This window comes from Pipistrellus kuhlii, unplaced genomic scaffold, assembly GCF_014108245.1.
Source record: "Pipistrellus kuhlii isolate mPipKuh1 unplaced genomic scaffold, mPipKuh1.p scaffold_m20_p_1, whole genome shotgun sequence".
In the NCBI taxonomy this organism is placed as follows: Eukaryota; Metazoa; Chordata; class Mammalia; order Chiroptera; family Vespertilionidae; genus Pipistrellus; species Pipistrellus kuhlii.
Genome location: NW_023425404.1, coordinates 39,899,590 through 39,919,399, shown reverse-complemented (window position 1 = coordinate 39,919,399; position 19,810 = coordinate 39,899,590). Strand labels below are relative to the sequence as shown.

General features: G+C 40.3%; 1 protein-coding gene across 3 annotated transcripts; it reads left to right on the top strand.

The window, feature by feature from the left end:
* Positions 1-4,521: 4,521 nt before the first annotated feature.
* Positions 4,522-12,958, top strand: POLR2M (RNA polymerase II subunit M). 3 transcript variants are annotated; one of them, XM_036440781.2, is made up of 4 exons: positions 4,522-4,775; positions 6,290-6,928; positions 9,505-9,709; positions 11,910-12,958. In XM_036440781.2, the coding sequence occupies exons 1-4, from the start codon at positions 4,663-4,665 to the stop codon at positions 12,054-12,056; spliced, it is 1,104 nt and encodes a 367-aa protein (XP_036296674.1). In that variant the 5' UTR covers positions 4,522-4,662; the 3' UTR covers positions 12,057-12,958. The 3 variants fall into 3 exon arrangements, with proteins under 3 accessions (XP_036296674.1, XP_036296664.2, XP_036296684.1); XM_036440771.2 differs by lacking the exon at positions 4,522-4,775 and adding an exon at positions 5,780-5,877; XM_036440791.2 differs by lacking the exon at positions 4,522-4,775 and adding an exon at positions 5,830-5,975.
* Positions 12,959-19,810: the final 6,852 nt, after the last annotated feature.

Here is a 19,810-nt window from a genome sequence, read left to right as displayed (position 1 = left end):
TTAATAGCTAATTAAAATATTTAATTTACCTGGTTAATGGGATTTTTTCTCCTGAACCTCAGTGCACAGTGTCAGCACATCAGGGCTGTAAGACATTACCTTCATTTTCACACAGGCTTGCAAGTTGTCAGAGCCGCGGTAAAGCTTCAAAAGAGCTGCGTGCGGCTCTGGAGCCGCAGGTTGCCGACACCTGGACTATAGTATTCAAGTAAATGGACATACCATGATTGGTTTATCATTCACCTAGTGATGGACATTTAGCTGTGTACAGTTTTGGACTATTACAAATAAAGTTGCTATCAATACCTATCTACAAGTCTTCACATGGACTTACTTTCGTTTATCTTGGGTAAAATTTTAGCTGAGGGATGGCTGGGTCACATGGCAGCTTTTAAGAAACTACCAAACTGTTTTCAAAAGAGTCTGTGCTATTTTACACCGACATTAATGGTGCATAAGACTACCAGTTGCTCCATAACCTTTCCAACACTTGGCATGATCAGTCTCAGAGATTCTGATAGTTGTGTAGTAGTATCTCATTGTGTTTTTAATTTGCATTTTCCTAATGGTTAATAACATTGGTCACCTTTTGCGTATTTATTTTTCATCTGTACATCTTCTTTGGTGAAATGTCTGTTCACATCTTTTATAATCTAATCTTGAAGTGACTTCCCATAACTTTCACCAATTGTATCTTGTTGACCATATTCTATTTATTGGAAGCAAATCAGTAAGTCTGGCCCACATTCAATGGGAGGGGATTAGACCAAAGCAGGACTGGCAGGTGTCATCTGAGAGCTGGCAATGACAGGTGATTTCCCATTTCTCTTGGAATAAAATTTAATCTCCGTATCTTAGTCTACAAAGGACTGCAACATCTAGCCCTGCTTTTTTGTTTGTTTTCTTTATTTGGACACTCTGAGCTCTTTTTCCTTGTAGAGCAAGCATATCAAACTCAAAGGTTAACATGGGCCAAATAAACAAAGTTCAAGTTTATGTATGCCCTAATAAAACAAAAGTTTCAATTTTCATAGAAACATAGGTTTATTTTGATAGAGACATTGCTGAATACAAAGGGCTGAAATAAATGAGTCATCATTAACATAACATAATAGAACATTTTAAATATTTTTTATTTTATTTTATTGACTTTTCACAGAGAGGAAGAGAGAGGGATAGAGAGTTAGAAACATCGATGAGAGAGAATCATCGATCAGCTGCCTCTTGCACAACCCCTACTGGGGACGTGCCCGCAACCAAGGTACATGCCCTTGACCAGAATTGAACCCGGGACCTTTCAGTCTGCAGGCCGACGCTCTATCCACTGAGTCAAACCGGTCTAAGCATAATAGAACATTTTAATAAGAATTAATATTTTTCTTGAACATTAACTTACCAGACACTGAATAACTGCACAAATTAATAAGTGTAGCGCAAAGAAACCTATTTTATTTGTTCTCCGAAAGCAAAATATTTCCTGTTGTGCACACCAAACAAGTCAGTCCAAGACTAATGATGTGGTAATCGGCTACTAAAATATTCACTGCTACTATTAGTGGAGAGAAATGCAAGTGAGGGAAATGAATGCAATATGATTATATTCATTAGCAAACATTGTAATTCGTTATTAATAATTATGTATAACAGGATATTGCAAAAATTAAGTTACCATTTTTTTATTCAAATGTTTCTTACATACTGTTATATTGGTTGGGCTGCAAAATATTCATTGTGGGCCACGTGTGGTCTGCGGGCCACGAGTTTTGACATACTATTGTAGAGCTTTACCAGTTGCTCTTGTGTCTACTTGGGATGTTTTTATGTCAGATTTTCCCATGGCTAATTGCTTCGGGTCATTCAAGTCTCAGCTTACAAATTACCTCATCAGAAAAACCAACCTCAATCATCTAATCAAACAAGGTAGCCTCTCAATTACTCCTGATCACGTCACCTGATCAAATCTTTGTGTGGCACTTATACTATCTGATGGAATATATGTTTGAGTCTGGCAGGAAACTCACTCATTATTCTGTATCCAAAGCTTAGAACTAGAAAGTTTGTGTATGGGTGTTGTTGTGAATCCAGATATTCATTATGAAACCTTGAAGTCCTGAGCGAAGTTGTGTAAAAGATTCTATCCCATACCACAGAAAATATCTCCACAGTCATTATGGTTAATATTTATATAAAAAGTTTAAGATTTCTATATATGAATGGGACACTTCAGAAGTCATGGACAACAAGGGGTGGGCATACATGGGGAGGGGTTTGGGATAGGAATGGGGGGATGAGGACAATTATGTAACACCATAATCAATAAAGAAATTTAAAAAAAAGAGTAAGAGGGATATGGAGGGAAGGCAGAAAGAAAAATTATAAGTGAGATTTAGTCAATATGCATTAGGAGAAACAGAAGTACAAACATAGCCCCCTTATAGAATTCCCTGACTTTACAATTCTATCAGAAAGGACAAAGAAATCAGCATGTATAATGCAATTGGAAAAGCACAGTATGCTTCATGTAGTGAGGTTCTAACTCAACTAAGCACTGTAGTTATGCTCAAAAGAGAGCAGCTTGGGTTGGGATAGTCTAGGGAGAAGGTGAGACTTGAGCTAAGATTTATAATGGGCAGGGGAAAGGGACAGCCTTCCACAAGAGGAAAACAGCTGGGGGCAGCATCCTGAGGCTAAACAGGAGGCATCCTTGCCTTGGGACACCTGTGGCACAGGATCAGAAGAAGGGGTTACCTACTGGGGGTGATAAAGGCCTCAGCTTTGGCTCAGGGACAAGATGAGGAAGGTTTGGGGTAGCTTGCCAGGGAACAATTACCTGAGCCAAGGGTTTTACTCCAGTATTTCTTATTTAGTTAGGGCTAGAGCAGGTTATTAAGTCCTTGAAAGCAGGGCTTATGCTGAGAATTGTGAACCATCAGTTAATCTGATCTGAATGGACTAGACTGGGAGGACACAGAAATGGTTTCAACTGTGCTCCCCGGAGTAGCTTCAGATATTACTTAGAGCGTCTGTCTGGTTAGAAGGGAATTGCTGTGTTTATTGCAGCCCTTTACATAGGACTGAGAAAATATAAATTTTCCATATCAAAGAATGGAGAGGCAGTGTTGGAAATTGTGGGGCCATTCAAACCTCCCAGTCATTTCTTGTGATTCTTTTTTTAAAAAATTTTTTTAAATTTCTTGTGATTTTTACATGCTTCCTAGTCTTTCCTTGGGGACACAGCTAGGGTAGCTGAATTATAAAGAGAGGGTAAGAATTAGGTGTGGCGCTTATTATGCCACCTTCCTCTTCTCAACAGCCTTTAAAACACACACACACACACACACACACACACACACACACACACAATACCTTTCAACAAATTTAAACATGTGAACAAATTTCAGATTTGTGTTGTATTAAGAGCAGCTGGACATTGAGTTTGAAAGCTGGTGCTGTCACTAGTGTCGTGCACTGGGAATATTTACTTGTGTTTTTGTGCCTCTTTTTTTCTATAGCAAAATCTGAAATTATTAAGAGAGGCTCTGAATCCAGACACCAAATGTCTTGCAATGCCAGCGACAATGCCACAAATGAATAAAAGTCTGGATCCACATGCCACAGAGTCCCATTAAGAAAAGTGAATGAGCTGAGACCGGTTTGGCTCAGTGGATAGAGCATCAGCCTGAGCACTGAAAGATCCTGGGTTTGATTCCGATCAGGGGCTTGTATCTTGGTTGCGGGCACATCCCCGGTAGGGGGTGTGCAGGAGGCAGCTGATCGATGTTTCTCTCTATCCCTCTCTCTTCCTCTCTGTAAAAAAATCAATAAAAATATATTTTAAAAAAGAAAGAAAGAAAAGTGAATGGTCCCTAAGGATCCTTCCCACTGTTAAAATTTGAGGACTCCATTCGGGCAAGGGGCACCACACCACAGACTGGGGCCTTCTGAGCAAGGTCCTGCACAGTCCCCAGCCTCACCAATGGCTAACTCATCACTCATGTTTGGACTTACATTTCTCTTCTCAGACACGCCCCCTGATGCCCACACCAATCTTACCATTTCATTGTTTTATTATTTGACTGACGTCTGCCCTCTCCAGCACTTCGTAAACTCCACAATGACATGGGCTATGGCTATTGTTGGAGTCATGGTGGCACTGAGTAAAACTTCAATATATATATAATTTTTTATTTTTCAGAGAGGAAGGGAGAGGTAGAGATAGAAGCATCAAGGATGAGAATCACTGGAGGTCCAGCCTGTAATCAGGTCGAGCTCAAACACTCAGTCCCACCAGTCGGGCATGAGTCAAGTTTTTAAAATTAAAATTTAATTTTTATTTAATTGTTGACAGTATTACAGAGAGCAGAACTGTTCCAATCGACAGATGAAGCAACAAACGCCTGCGCACTCACGCCCAAGCTGGGCCCGACGTCATGGGAACTTTCGCCCCTGCGCACTCCTCCGGGCGCCCCCTTCTCCTTGTCCATGTTCGTTTCCGGCGTTTCAATAAAGCTCGATTTGGTTCGAATAAAACCAGTCCTTCCGGGAAAATGGCGACGCCCTCGAGTGCCCCAGCGTCGCCGCCGGCCGCGGACCCGGCGCTGGCAGCGGGCGCCGCCGAGGGATCCGAGTGCCCGCCGCCGCGCCCGCCGCCGCGCCCGCAGCATGTGCTCGCTGCCCCGCGGCTTCGAGCCCCCGGCGCCCGAGGCCTTGGGGCGGCGGAGTTCGGCGGAGCTGCGGGACATGTTGAGGCGCCAGGAGAGACTTTTGCGCAACGAGTAAGCCTGGGTCCCGCCGAGTCCCCGCCAGGCTTGGTCCTGGCTCCTGGACGTGACCCTCCCACCTCACCCCCACCCCCACCCCCACCCCGTCCCCCTCCGGGGAAGGTGACCTGGGCCCCGGGCCGCCCCGCGGGGAGCGGCGGCCTAGGTGACCCGCGGAGCCGGCCGGGCCCTGCGCTCCCCCGCGGGGCGGCCCGTGTGCGCACCGGCCCGCGCTGCCGGGCTCCTCGGGGTCTTTACCCGCCGCTGGGGGGGCTCCTGACCCGAGGGGTGTGCCTCCACATCCCCCACGTTGTGTCCCAAACATCTCCGCAGTTTCGCCTGTAAATCCTGTGTTTTACCGGCATCCTTGGGGTGGGAAGAGTGGTTGGTGGGGCAGAGAAGGTTGGTCTCTCCCCCGCGTGGCGGGCTCGGTGGATTTGGGCCGGGGCACGATGAGGGCCGTGACTTTTAAGGAAGCCGACCTTAGCCCCGGACCTTAGCTCGGTGCGGGGCGCGGAGGAAGGAGAGGCCGAGGGCAGTGGGAGGGTGTTTTCAGAGAGGCCCCCACAAGGAGGGGTGGACGTGGGGCTTGGACTGATTTGGATAGGTAGTTGGCAGAGGTGCCGAGGTTTGTCATCCATGGAGAACGTTTTCGCGGGGCCCGAGGGAGGAGGAGAAAGAGGGAAATACAGGGATCTCAGCCGGCGGGGATGCTGGCCGTGGAAACTGCGGGAATGAATGAGCGTGGTGTAACCTTCCCTCCCCGCTTACTGGGTGGCTGAAGCAAGGGAATCCGAACAGAAACTCAGCAAAAGGGACAGCTGATCTCTTGGGGGCTTCTCAGTAGACACAGTATTTTGACTTAGTGAGAATGGGTTTTTCATCCACCGCAGCAGCAAATTCACTTTTGGGTCTCAGGACCCCTCTTTCTATCCTTTATCACTTACTGAGTGTCCCAAGAGCTCTTGTTTTAGATCTGAGGATTTTTGCCAATCCATTAGGGATTGCAAGTGAGAAATCTTTAAAACACAAGAATGTACAAGCTCTCACAGCCTATTAGCCAGAGCAGTGATAACCACATATCCCCGTGGCCTCTGGAAGACTCCACTGTACCCATGTGAGAAAATGAGAGTGGAAATGGCAAAGTATCTTACTTAGTATTATTATGGAAATGCTTTGGCCTTCCAGACAGGGCCACTTCCCTTCACCAGAAAGGTCTTGTAGATCATTCACACTTCTGTTGACTTTTAGAATATCTTATATAAGTGTTGTATAAAATACTTTTGTTGAAATTATAATTAGATGAAACAAATGAGGCATATTCCCTATTCTTTCAGGATTCCCTTGTTTTGGGGGTGTAGTTGGATAATTACATTCGTGCTTAGGGGAAATTGGAAGTCAGGTTTTTAATGTAAAGGTAGATTCCCCCCCACCACCCCCCGCCCCTTGAAGATAATGCTTTGTCTTTATATCTCAAGTTTAAAAACATGGCTCTAATTAATGCATACATGTTCTTTTCCATTTGACAGAAAATTCATTTGCAGATTGCCCGACAACGGTAAAAAGATCTTAGACTCTGTTGTCAAACTGAAAGCTGCCATTGCAGAACGGGAAGAAGTTAGAAGAAAAAGTGAACTGTTTCATCCTATTAGTTTAGACTGTAAACTGAGGCAAAAAGCAATCGCAGTTGATGTGGACACAGATAAGGCCCAGAATTCTGACCAGATACTTGATACTTCACTAGTTCCTGGCTCTTCTTCTTTAGATAACATCACATCATCTAAAACAACCTCACAACAGGGACTTGTGCATTCTAGTCATAAAAGTGATGAAGAGGCTCCTCAGGTTGGGTACCCAGTGAACAAGTGCCCGGCTTCCAGCCCCAGAGCCACTGCACCTTCCTCACCCGAAGCCAGTGAGTGTCTGCCTCAGCATCCTGGGTCAGGTCCAGCAGAAGATAATCCTACTGGCTCCGAGGACCTCTTTATTAACCGGTTACAAAGAATCACAATCGTGGACGCAGATGAGCAACTTTCGGAAGAAAACATGAGGACTGAGAACTTGATAGGCCTTCGTAGTGGGACCCAGAAGAAACCTCATTACATGGAAGTGCTAGACATGCGAGCCAAAAACCCAGTGCCCCCACCACGTAAATTTAAAACTAATGTGTAAGTACCTTTGGAGACAGACCTGTCACAGGAACATAATATTGGTTAAACTCAAAAAATTGGGAGAACATTGAAGTTCAGTGGACTTCGTGTGAGAACTACTTGCATTTAGGAATGAGTGTGCTGTGGAAACAGTGAGACTGGCCTGCCTGGAGTGGAGGATTCATGTTGGAAAACACTTTAATATTGTAGCCAAATAATTGCAAGGTTTTAAATAGCAGATGGAGTATTAAATTTCAGGATACTTAGCCAATATTTTATAATAAACAGAATTTATCACGACTTTTTCAGAACCATTTTCTGTTATACAGCTCCCCCTTTGATTAGAATGTCAGCCAAAGAAAAAGCAATTGCAGGAGCCCACAGACTTTCTCAGCAGAAATATTTTGTGTGCTCACGGATGCAGCAGCAGGTGCTGTGGTGACACAGAAGTAAAGATTCTGCTCATCAAAGAGTTGAGGCTCTAGATGAGGACACACTTGGAGGAACAAACTATGTAACAACTTCAGAGGGAAAGAAGTTAAAAAACTGTGAAGAGGTTAAAAAACCCTGAAAGTAAATTGGGATAGGACACAAACTAACCCTGCTTCTAAATTCCTTTTCACAGTTTTGTTTCTGAGCTCTTCAGAGAAAGAAAAGCGCTTTGAAGAAAGAATGTTACCTATTTGTATGCAAATGTGGCATTCAAATGGAGGTGTAGGAACTGGTGAGGCCTAGATTTATAAGGATGTAGCATTATTAGAGACATAGGGGAACCACTGCTGCCTTCCTTTTAAAAACTGAAGACCTCTAGTTAAAAATACCTAAAACCATTTTTATTTTTATAAAGAGACTTAAAAGTTTAATCCTACCCCAGTTTTAACCTCAAAACGTTTTATTTCTTTAGTGTAGAAAACCAGGATTGTGTTACATTCATTTTTAGTTAGGAGTAAAAAGTAATCTTTAAGTAATCTCTCTTGTTGTGTGCAAAGAAGTATCTTCTCACTGCTGGGAGGACAAAAATATACCAGAGCATACCCTGATCCCACTTTTGTGAGCCTGTCTTAGCGGGAATGGGAGTAGCAGTGAGGGCTACCAGGGGTTAAGGTAGTTGAACAGAAAGATCTCCTGTGCACTCAGAGCAGATCAGGAAAGGCTGGGCCTTGATAGAAGGCTGTGGGCCAGAGGGGTTGAGGAGAGCATGGACAGCTGCTTGGCAGCTGGAAAGTGGGGGAAGGCTCCAGTTCTGCTCTTCCCTTGTCCGCCTCCTGCATGTACTCCTGGCTTCATTGCCACCAGGATGCTAGAGGCTGCCCCTCTCCTATCTCTAGCTTTGGTCTTTTTGGAACTTCAGATTTATACTGCAGTTACCTATGAAATGTGACTGAGTATCCATGGCACCTCAGGTTTATCATGTACAAAGTAGAACTCATTTCTTCCCAAACTGACTTTTTCCCATATTTCTTAATGATTAGTGTCACCTCCTCACCCACCTTCCTCTTCCCAAGGCGTCTTCCTTTTTCCTCATCTTCATATCTTCTAGCTATGAAGACCTACATAATACGTCATCCTCTTTCCTAAGGGAGGACTGTTACCCTCTTGGGCTATAACTATGGTCTGTTCCAGCCTCACGCCTTAACTCCTCACCAGTCCATCTTCTCTGCTGCCAGAATAAAATGTGTAAAATCAAATCGGAACCTGTTCCCCAGAATAGAGCTTTTCACTGTGTCTGGACCCAGTCTACTTCCCGGACTTGTCTGGCTGCCTTTTTTGTACTCTCTTCCTCTTGCACTTCCCATGTGCTGCAGCCAGGCGCTGCTTCCTCTGCTGGGGTGCCCTCCTCCCCTCATTTTCTTGATGGGTTCTATTTCAGGACTCCTCAGATTTCACCATCTTGAAGTTTTTCTGACAACCTCCCTGTCTCCTGTTAGAACTGACTTTCCTTTATGTTCCCATGTACCATATATTGATATGAATCATGTTACCTATGGTATTAATATAGGGTAGGTTTACAGTTGTTCATATGGAAAATAGTACAATCATAAGTAAATAATATGAGAATGAACTATTGGATTTTTGCCCCACCCTGTGTTGTGTTGAAATGGTTGATAACTTTATTTCCCTCTTTTGAATAGTAAACCCTTTTGCAAATATTTTTTTTATTATTAAATTATTATCTGTGTACATATCTTACCACCCCACCTCCCATACATGCCCTCCCTCCCCAGAGTTTTGTGTCCATTGGTTGTACTTATATGCATGTATACAAGTCCTTTGGTTGATCTCTTTTCTCCCCCAGATCTCCCTACCTTCCCCGCTGTAATTTGACAGTCTGCTTGTTGCTTGACTGTCTCTATATCTGTCTTTTGGTTCATCAGTTTATAATGTTCTTTATTATCCATAAATGAGTGAAGTCATGTGGTGTTTCTCTGCAAATGTTTTTTGAATGAAAAAAAAAAAAAGGTAGCTGCTGCAGTTCAAGTACAAGGTTTGAAGAAAGAAGGAAAGGACAAAGCTACAGTTGAAGGCCTCTTGTGTGAGTGTGGTAGATGTATGTCTGCAGAAAGGTGATATAATCTAAGTTTTCCCTCCTTCAGGTTACCTTCACAACAGAATGATTCACCGAGTCATCAGCAGAGAAGAGGGTCTCCTGTTTCCTCAGAGGAAAGGCTGCGCAGGGATAAGCAGCATCTCGATGACATCACAGCGGCTCGGCTCCTGCCACTGCACCACCTGCCTGCACAGCTGCTCTCCATAGAAGAGTCTTTGGCACTTCAGCAACAGCAGAAACAGAGTTACGAGGTATTTAAGAGTATTACTTGTTTACTGTCTGTATGTTGAATGCTACTTACATAAGTCAGATTTTACTTCAGGGAGGATGGGATTTAACAGAGGGATTAGGTGCCAGAGAAATGGCAGATGAATGCTGTTAGCTCTCAGATGTGTGCCTCTAGTTTTCAGTTTTGAAGTGCTAGAACTGCAGGAAGCAGCTGGAGGTGATCACAGCAACCTTTAGCTTTGGCATCAAACTGGTATTCACCAGGAAGTGCTGCAACATGGCACATCTCCGAAAGCCCAGGCTCTTAGGACAGCAGTAGTATCACTTGTCTTTTCTACCTTAGAAAGCCCAGGGGAGAGCTGCTTAGTGGTGGGATCTAACCAGGACCTGCAAAGAGAACCAGGGAAATGTGGTTTCCGGCTTCCATCTCCTGTGATACATGGGAGGGCATAAAGGGGGTGGGGGAACAGTGTTGTGTTCCAACAGACAATTGGACACTAGGCTTAAAAGCCTAATCGGTAGGCCCTTGTGAAGATTGAAGAATCTCATATATATTGACTTGATCATGTTTGTTAGGACTGTTTTGAAGATCTGTACGTTCTACATAGAATTATAAACATGTATATTGACATTTTGTGTACAGAATAACGAGATGGAAGAAAATAAGTATGAGAACCTTAGTGAGAAAAGAAAAGGTTTGATATATTTAGTAATAGTTTGAGTCTCCAGAAAAATAGTAGCCCAACATCTTAATATTGCTTAGATTTTAATCAGGTAGTATATACCAGTTAATACAGAACCAAGGCTATTCTGCCTTGGCTTTTGGTAAAAGCTCAATTGGCATGGATTGGCATTGTCAAGGCACTCCTTTTTAAAGCCATTTTTCTTCCTCTCAGTGCATTACAATTATACAACCATAGCACTGAGGAATTTTTTTAAAAATTGTCTATATGATCTTAAATGCCTGTCCTAAGACAATTTTAGATTGAATTACACTCTTCAGTTTGAAGTTGACTTCCTGGGCAGAGCAGTAGTAGCTCCTGCTTCAGTCCTACTTTTCCATAATGTCCAGGGCCTGAGCGGATGGCCCTAAAGGAGCTCCTGTGGTGTGGGAGAAAGCAGGAGGAACGTGAAGGGCAGAACTGGAAGTGAACATTGCTGCCTGCCATACATCGGTGGTTTATCCTTGGGTGTATATAAGCACATTGCCAGAATCTGGAATTTACTTGGACACTTTTCTGCATAATTTCCTTGGGACTTTATTTGGAGAAGGATAGTCAGCTTTCCAGTATTAACTTTTCGATTTTTATTGTGGCATTGAAAGGTAACTCACAAGCCTAGAAGCCATGATTTAATCTAGGAAAGATAATTGTCAGTTGGAGAATCAGCATATCATTAGTGATTTTTGACATTTAATAGCCCAGATTGTTCTATGAGTTTATATATATACACACTAGAGGCCTGGTGCACGTGATGGAGGGTGTCCCTCAGCCCAGCCTGCACCCTCTCCAATCTGGGATCCCTTGAGGGAAGTCCAACTGCCCGTTTAGGCCCGATCTCACAATCCAGGATTGTTGGTTTCCAACCGCTTGCCTGCCTGCCTGATTGCCCCTAACTGCTTCTGCCTGCCAGCCTGATCACCTCCTAACCACTCCCCTGAAGCCTGATTGATGCCTAACTGCTCCCCTGCTGGCACGATTGCCCCCAACTGTCCTCCCCTGCAAGCCTTGTTGCCCCTAACTGTCCTCCCCTGCAGGCCTGGTCGCCCTTCCCTGCTCTCCTGGTCTGTCCCTAACTGCCCTACCCTGCTGGCCTGATCACCCACAACTGCCCTCCCCTGCTAGCCATCTTGTGGCAGCCATCTTTGACCACATGGGGTGGCCATCTTGTGTGTTGGAGTTATGGTCAATTTGCATATTACTCTTTTATTATATAGGATGTATGTGTCCACATACTTAAAAATATATTTGTATTTATAACTGTTGTAGTGTGTACTGATTACTCAGTTTCTCATGAAGACGTGGAATATTTCATGTACTTCATTAATGGACAGCTGTAACTAGAGCTGTAGCAGACTACAGTAGTAGTTCTCCCAGCACAGCTCTGTTGTGTTTGTGTTTGATACAGCTGTCAGACATGGTGCATTGCTGTAGAACTCTAAGTTTAGGAATTGTAGGGAAAATATGGAGTGTATAACTTCTTGCTTTACATTTTATTTTAAAGGAGATGCAAGCAAAGCTCGCAGCACAAAAATTAGCTGAAAGACTGAATATTAAAATGCAGAGCTATAATCCAGAAGGGGAGCCTTCGAGGAAATACCGAGAAGTAAGAGATGAAGATGATGACCAGTTCTCTGATGGTGAATTCTGAAGATGGGCATTGGGGTACTCTCCTGACTCTGCCTGTTGAGATGTCATTTTCTTACATCAGACTTTTCTAACAAGTATCAAGATCAGTGTCAGATGTTGAGGGAAATAATTTTATAAAGTTACGCAACAGTAGCTATAAAAATAGTTTGTTTTTCAGAAGATAACTTTCATGTACTGGAAAAGTTTAACATTTGAATGTTGTGTTTAAACTTGTATTAAAGTTTTGCAGTATGTTGTGTGTTGTCTGATATTTTAATATATGGTGAAGAATATTTTTTTCCCTCTAAGCCAAATGAAAGCAGGTGACTGCTTTTTTCCCCTTCTTTTTACCTCTATCAAATAGCTTTTATTACATGCCTTTCAGTGAAATATTTAATTGTCCCAGGCATCACCTAAAATGATTTAGGAAGATATAGTTCACTCTTTCGAGTAATGAAGGGAGCAGTCTAAATTCTGTGCATGTTTGCATGGGCCTATTGGATGGAAAATACCTAGGAAGATGTTCATAGAAAAATGTTTAAGTGTTTGTGTCCTTCTTCTGTCTTCCTTGGAAGAATGATATCTTTCTTCTGGTTATGAATAAGGAGTACATTTGACTCTTGAACAATGCGGGGGTTAGGGGTGCCAACCTGCTCAGTTGAAAATTGTATATAACTATTTTTAGTTCATGTTGGAGGGTGGATGGTCTCTCTGAATGATCAGCTTTGTCTAGGGTAACATGAAATATAGGAAAGTAAAATGATGGATGAGGTGAAGGGAGTAGCTGTTCATATACTTGACCTGATCTGAGTTCATTACTCTTAAAGGATGATGGATTCAGTTTGGAGAAAAACAGGTTTTTTTGTTTTTAAGCTACAATTGAATTATTTGTCAATATATTGTTGTTGTTTCCCCCCCCCCAAAGAAACATACATATGTAGGCTGCAGAAACCTCAATCTATATATTTATGTTTGTAGGATTATATGATTATCTTCAGAGAAATTACCATGTAATCAAATATTTCTTTAATATATTGGAGCTTTTAAACAGCGTTGAAAGCAAGAATAAAATCTTAATTAGAGCAACTTCAAAATTTTAATGGTGATGCGTTACTGGTGCTTAGTTAAATTTAACTTAACTTTAAAAGAGACTTTTCATATATGTGATTTGATGGAAAATACATTTAGGTCAAATGTACAAGGAGAGTAAGGGCTGAGTTCTATATCAAGTCTGTATTACCCCCAGAAAAGCAAATTAAAACTATACTGAGCTAATAACTTCCTTATGTTTAGTTTATAAAACTAATAGTAAATGATTTCACAACAAAGTTATTTGATGTTCTTTTGTTAGAGGATGAAATAATACATGTTACTGGTATGTCTGGAAAGTAGGATAAAGTAGAAGGGTTCACATGCATACATGCACAAGTCCTGTAATTCTGCTACCCAGAGAGAGGTTCTACTTGGGTATATATTTATTTGTACATATTTTTTTCTATGCATAGCTATCCATGTATCTTTTTAACTAGAGGCCCAATGCACAAATTTGTGCATAGGTGGGATCCCTCAAGGTGGCCTGTAGAGATTGGGCCCCAGCTCATGACCCCAGCCTCGCAGCCCCATAACCCTGCCTGGCACTCTGCCTTTACCCTGGTGCCGCTGCCTCACCTGTTCCACCATCCCGCCTGTGGGATGATTGATCAGGGCTGGGGCTCCCTACCTGACTCCCTCAGTGCCTAGGAGCTGGGTGCAGTGTGGGGCAATCAGCAGGGTGATTGGGCCCCGCTCACATCTGCCTTGACCTGGGGCCACCTCTCACCTGCTCCACTATCCTGCTGTGGTCCTGCTCTCATTGAAGCCCATTGGGGCCTGCAAAACCTCCAATGCCAGCCTCCACCGTGTTCTGTGCTGCCCCCTGGTGGTCAGGGCACCTCATAGCGAGCAGTCGAATGACTGCCCAAGGAGACAATTCGCATATTAGGCTTTTATTATATATAATAGCAACAATCACAGTATACATTAACTCACAGTCTGCTCAATATGTTGTTAACATTTTCCCATATTAAATATTTTGCATTTTAAATAGCTGCAGACTTGCATTTTATGGGTGTACCATAATTTTTAAAATCAACTTAATCTTTGACAGTTTGATTATTAATTATAACTAAACAATGATGCTATCAACATCTTAAGAGATAATTACACATGTGCAAAATGACTTATTTCCAGAAGATATATTTTTAGAAGTGAAATTGCTAGGTGGAAGGTAAGTTTTTGAGAATCTTGATATATATATATTATCCCTCATCACAAAGATTGTCCTTTTACATTCCCACTAACAATATATCAAACAACCAGAATTGAAAATTGCTGTTACGAATCTGCAAATTGAATAGTTGCAGAAAAGGATACCTGTAAAATTGGTTTTTGATTACTTAATGAAGGTTGGGTGTTTGGTTTTTTTTTCATGTTTATTGACCATTTACTAGTACCGTATATACATTTTTTGGGGCATTCTATATTATCTATATTTTTTGGGGGGGAGAATTTGTGATTTTGTTTGGTTTGTAAGTTCTTTACAAATTAAGATGCCCATCTTTTGTTGTTATTGTTTTAGTGTATCATTTGCCTTTTAATACAGTTCATGGTGTTTTTGATGTAGAAGTTTTTTTTAGGATTCTACCTTTGCAGATATGCTTGTGCTTGAGCATGCTTTCCCCACTCTAAAGGTGGATATATATGTATCCTTATTTTCTTCTAGTACTTCTTAAAAATTTCACCTTTATACTTATCCTTAGTTCAAAAGGACATTTTTGATCCATCTCAAATTTATTTGGGGATATTTTATGAGGTGAGATTTAATTTTTGCCAATAGTTGATAAAATGGTTTAGTATAAACCACCATTTCTCCACTGATTTGTAATGCTGCCATAGAATAGTCATAGTAGTCTTCAGTGTCTTGGTGTGTTTTGTTTTCCCCACACTTTTCAATAATTATGGCTTTACTTAGCATTACTATTTGGTAGTACAACTCCTTCGTTCTTTAAAATTTTATAAAATATAGCTTTTTAAAATTTTATAACATTTTATAAAATATAAAACAGCTATGTAATCACAAACCAGATGCAGAAAAACTACTGCCAGTACTCCAGAATCTCCCTGTGTGTGCCCTGTTACCCCTTATGACACCCCCCCCCCCACGCCCCAAATATAATTACTATCCTGACTTTAGGGTAATACTTCCCTTATCTTTAAAAAGTGGTTTTACCAGTTATGTGTGCAACTACTTAGTTTGTTTTGCTGATTTTTGACTTACAAAAATGGAATCATAGTGTATATTATATCTGGTGTCTTTCAACATTGCTTATAAAAATTCATGTCATGTAAGTGTGGTTTATTCATTTTCATTGGTGTTTCATGTGCTATTCTGCTAATATCATTCTGTGATAGTTCTATGATAGTTTTAGTTTGGGCTATTAAAGGAAATGCTGCAATGAATATCGTTATGCACATAAATTTCTGTAGGATATTTATCTAGGAGCTGAAATAGAAGGTGTGCACATCTTTAACAATGACTATTCCCACCATGACCCCTCCACCATGTATGACACTTCCAGTTCATCCACACCTGATATTGCCAGATTTTAATTTTAGCCAATATGTTTTTACAGTAGATATTCATTTGGTTTTATTTTGCACCTCCCTATTTGGAATGGCATTGAATATCATATGTTTATTTGCCACTGGATTTCTTTTAAAAAGTGCCCATCCAAGTCTTTCCTTCATCTTTCTGTTGTCTTTTTCTCATTGATTTGGAGGATGTATTTCTGATACAAATCATTATTTGGTTATATTTATTGTAAATATCCTTATCCTCTCTGGATTACTTTTTATTCATGGTGGTTTTGATGAACAGAAATTCTAGATTTTAATGGCAAGTCTATCAATCATTTAGTGTCTTTTGTATCTTAAGGAATCATTGTTTATCTTTAATTCATAAAAATATTCTCTTGCCTTTTAAAATCCTTTTCATTGAAAAATGTTTCATAATTTTACCTTTCCCATTAAGTCTTTGATTCCACTTGGAAATTACTTGTGTCTGTGTGAGGGAGTGTCCTGCGTAGCCGCTTGTCCTGTCCGCGTATTAAGTGTACATGTATGTCTGTTATTTTCTGGGTTCTCTATGATTCCATTAATCTGTGTTAATATTTCACCACATTATTTATGGCAGCTCTATGATAAGGCTAAAGTAAAGCCTGCCATCCTATTTTTCAAAAGTGAATTGGGTATCTTTGATCTTTTGCAATTTATTTTATTTTTTTATTATTATTTTTTTAAATCTTTATTTTTGAAAGTATATCCTTTCCTCCCCTTGATCCCCTCCAGACTACACTGCCCCCCCGCCCCCCACCCTAGGCCTCCACCACCTCACTGTCAGCATCAATGGGTTTTGCATATATGCATACAAGGTCATTGGTTGATTGCCTCCCATGCATGCACCCTCCCCTGCCTTTCCTCAGAGATGCTGCACTCTGTCCTATGCTTCCATGTCTCTGGAACCACTCCGTTCATCAGTTTATTTTGTTAATTAGATTATATATGAGTGAGATCATGTGATACTTGTCTTCCTCTGACTAACTTTACTTCGCATGGTACTCTCCAGGTCCCTCCATGCTGTCTCAAAGGGTAAGAGATTCTTTTTTATTAATGCATAATATTCCATGGTATAAATGTACTACAGCTTTTTTTATCCAGTTATCTAATGATGGACATTTGGCTATTTCCAGATCTTAGTTATTTAAATTGTGCTGCTATGAACGTAGGGGTACATACATTCTTTCTGATTGGTGTTTTGGGTTTCTTAGGATATATTCCTAGAAGTGGGATCACTGGGTCAAATGGCAGTTCCATATTTAATTTTTGAGGAAAATCCAAAGTTTTTTCTATGATAACTGCACCAGTCTGCATTTCCATCAGCAGTGTACCAGAGTTTCCTTTTCTCTACATCCTTGCCAGCCCTTGTAATTTGTTGACTTTTTGATGGTAGGTGTGAGGTGATACCTCATTGTTGTTTTAAATTTGCCTCTCTCTGATTATGTGATTTTGAGCATTTTTTTTCATATGTCTCTTAGTCATCTGTATGTCCACTTTAGAGAAGTGTCTATTTAGGTCCTTTGCCCATTTTTTTAAAATTGGATTGTTTGTCTTCCTTTTGTTAAGTTGTCTTATATATTTTATATTTTAGACATTAACCCTTTATCAGATGTATCATTGCAAAATATGTTCTCCCATATAGTGGGCTTCCTTTTTTGTTGTTGTTGTTGATGGTTTATTTTGCTGTGCAGAAGCTTTTTATTTCAATATAGTCCCATTTGCCTATTTTCTTCTTAGTTTCCTTTGCCCTAGGAGATGTATCAGTAAACATACTGCTATGAGAGATATCAGATTTTGCTGCCTATGGTGTCTTCTAGGATTTTTATGGTTTCCCAACTTACATTTAGGTCTTTTATTCATTTTGAGTTTATTTTTGTGTATGGTGTAAGTTGATGGTCTGGTTTCATTTTTTTACATGTATCCAATTTTCCCAACACCATTTACTGAAGAGACTATCTTGACTCCATTTTATGCTCTTGCTTCCTTTGTCAAATATTAATTGAGTGTAATAACTTGGGTTGATTTGGGGGGGTCTCTGTTCTGTTTCATTGATTCATATGTCTGTTCTTGTGGCAGTACCAGGCTGTTTTGATTATGGTGGCTTTGAAATATAGCTTGAATATAACTGGTATTATGATCCTTCCAACTTTGTTCTTCTCAAGATTGCTGCTAGCTATTCAGGATCTTTTTGGTTCTATATAAATTTTTGAAGTATTTGTTCTATTATATATCTGTGAAATATAATGTTGGTATTTTAATAGGGATTGCATTGAATCTGTATGTTGCATTGAATCCTTAGGCAATATGGACATTTTAATGATGTTCATTCCACTAATCCATGAACATGGTATATACTTCCATTTGTTTATATCTTCTATCTCTTTTTCAATGCCCTGTGGTTTCCAGAGTACAAGTCTTTTACCTCCGTGGTTAAGTTTATTCCTATGTATCTTAATTTTTTATTGCAATGATAAATGGGATTGTTGGTCTGATTTCCCTTTCTGAGAATTTATTATTGGTGTATAAAAAAGCCATCAATTTTGGGGTGTTGATTTTGTATCCTATTACATTGCCAAATTTATTTATTAAACCTAGTAGTATTTTGGTTGAGTCTTTAGGGTTTTCTATGTGCAATATCATGTCATCCATGAATAATGAGAATTTTGCTTCCTCCTTTCTAAGTTAGATGCCTTTTATTTTTTCTTCTTGTCTGATCACTGTGGCTAGGACTTCCATTACCATGTTGAATAAGAGTGGTGAAAGCTGATATCCCTATCTTCTTCCTGTTCTTAGGGGAAATGGTTTTATTTTTTGCCCAATTAGTATGATGTTCACTGTAGGTTTGTCATATATTGCCTTTATCATGTTGAGATATACTTCCTCTATTCCCACTTTGCCGAGAGGTTTTATCAAAAATGGGATTTTGTTGAGTACTTTTTCCGCACTATTGATGAGATCATGTGATTTTTGTCTTTCAATTTTGTTTATGTGATGTATCACATTTATTGATTTGCAAATATTGTACCAGCCTTTTATCCCTGGAATACAATAAATACCCCTTGATCATGTTGTATGATCTTTTTAATATATTGTTGAGTGTGATTTGCTAATATTTTATTGAGGATTTTAGTATCTATGTTCATCAGGGATAATACTCCTTTGTAGTGTCTTTACCTGGTTTTGGCATTAGGATAATACTGGCCTTATATAAATCTTAGAATCAGCTTGCCATGTTCTGTCATTAATTAACTTTTTATTCCTAAGATTTTATATTTTGAAGCTTTGGAGATTTGGGACCTTGCCAATTATAAACTAAATTACACTTATTCTTTCAAGTAGGATGACTTTTTAATGTGTTCAAGTTAAATGAAAAATCAGACCATTGTTTTAGCATGTATATTTTGTAGTTTTAATTGACAAGTATTCACAAGTGAGAATTTTTTTAAAATGTCAAATATAGGGAAAATGGAATGAATCTGCATTCATGAACTCTTACCTTCAATTTTGAAGTAGTTAGTTTAAGAGAAAGAAATTAATTGCTAAAGTTTGGGACTTAATTTTTTGTTGCATCGATAAATGGGATTGTTTAATTTCTCTTTCTGAGAATTTATTGTGAGTCATAGAATATGTTATGAGGATTAATCTCATTATATAATAGTCATCTGTAGGATAAAACTTTTAAAAATACGTTTTTATTGATTCAAATAGAGTTAGAAACAGCAACAATGAGGGAACCATTGATTGGCTGACTCCTGCACACCCCCTACTGGGGAGGGATTGAGCTGCAATCCAGGGCATGTGCCCTGACTGGAATCAAATTGTAACTTCCTGGTTCACAGGTTGACGCTCAACCACTGAGCCACATAGGCTTGGCTAGGATAACACTTTTTCATAATCATAGGTCCTGTCTCTAATCCACATCACATTCTCTGGGCATCCACATTTAAGTCAATGTGGAAGGTAAATAATTTGTAGAATTATCTTTATTTCCTGCAACTTGGTGTTGAGTTGATTTGCTCAAGGTTACTCAGAGTCAGCCAAGAATTTTGGGCACTGGATTGCATGGCCTTGCACATGAATACCACACATCAGGGTTGCATTTGGGCTTTAAAAAGTGCTCAT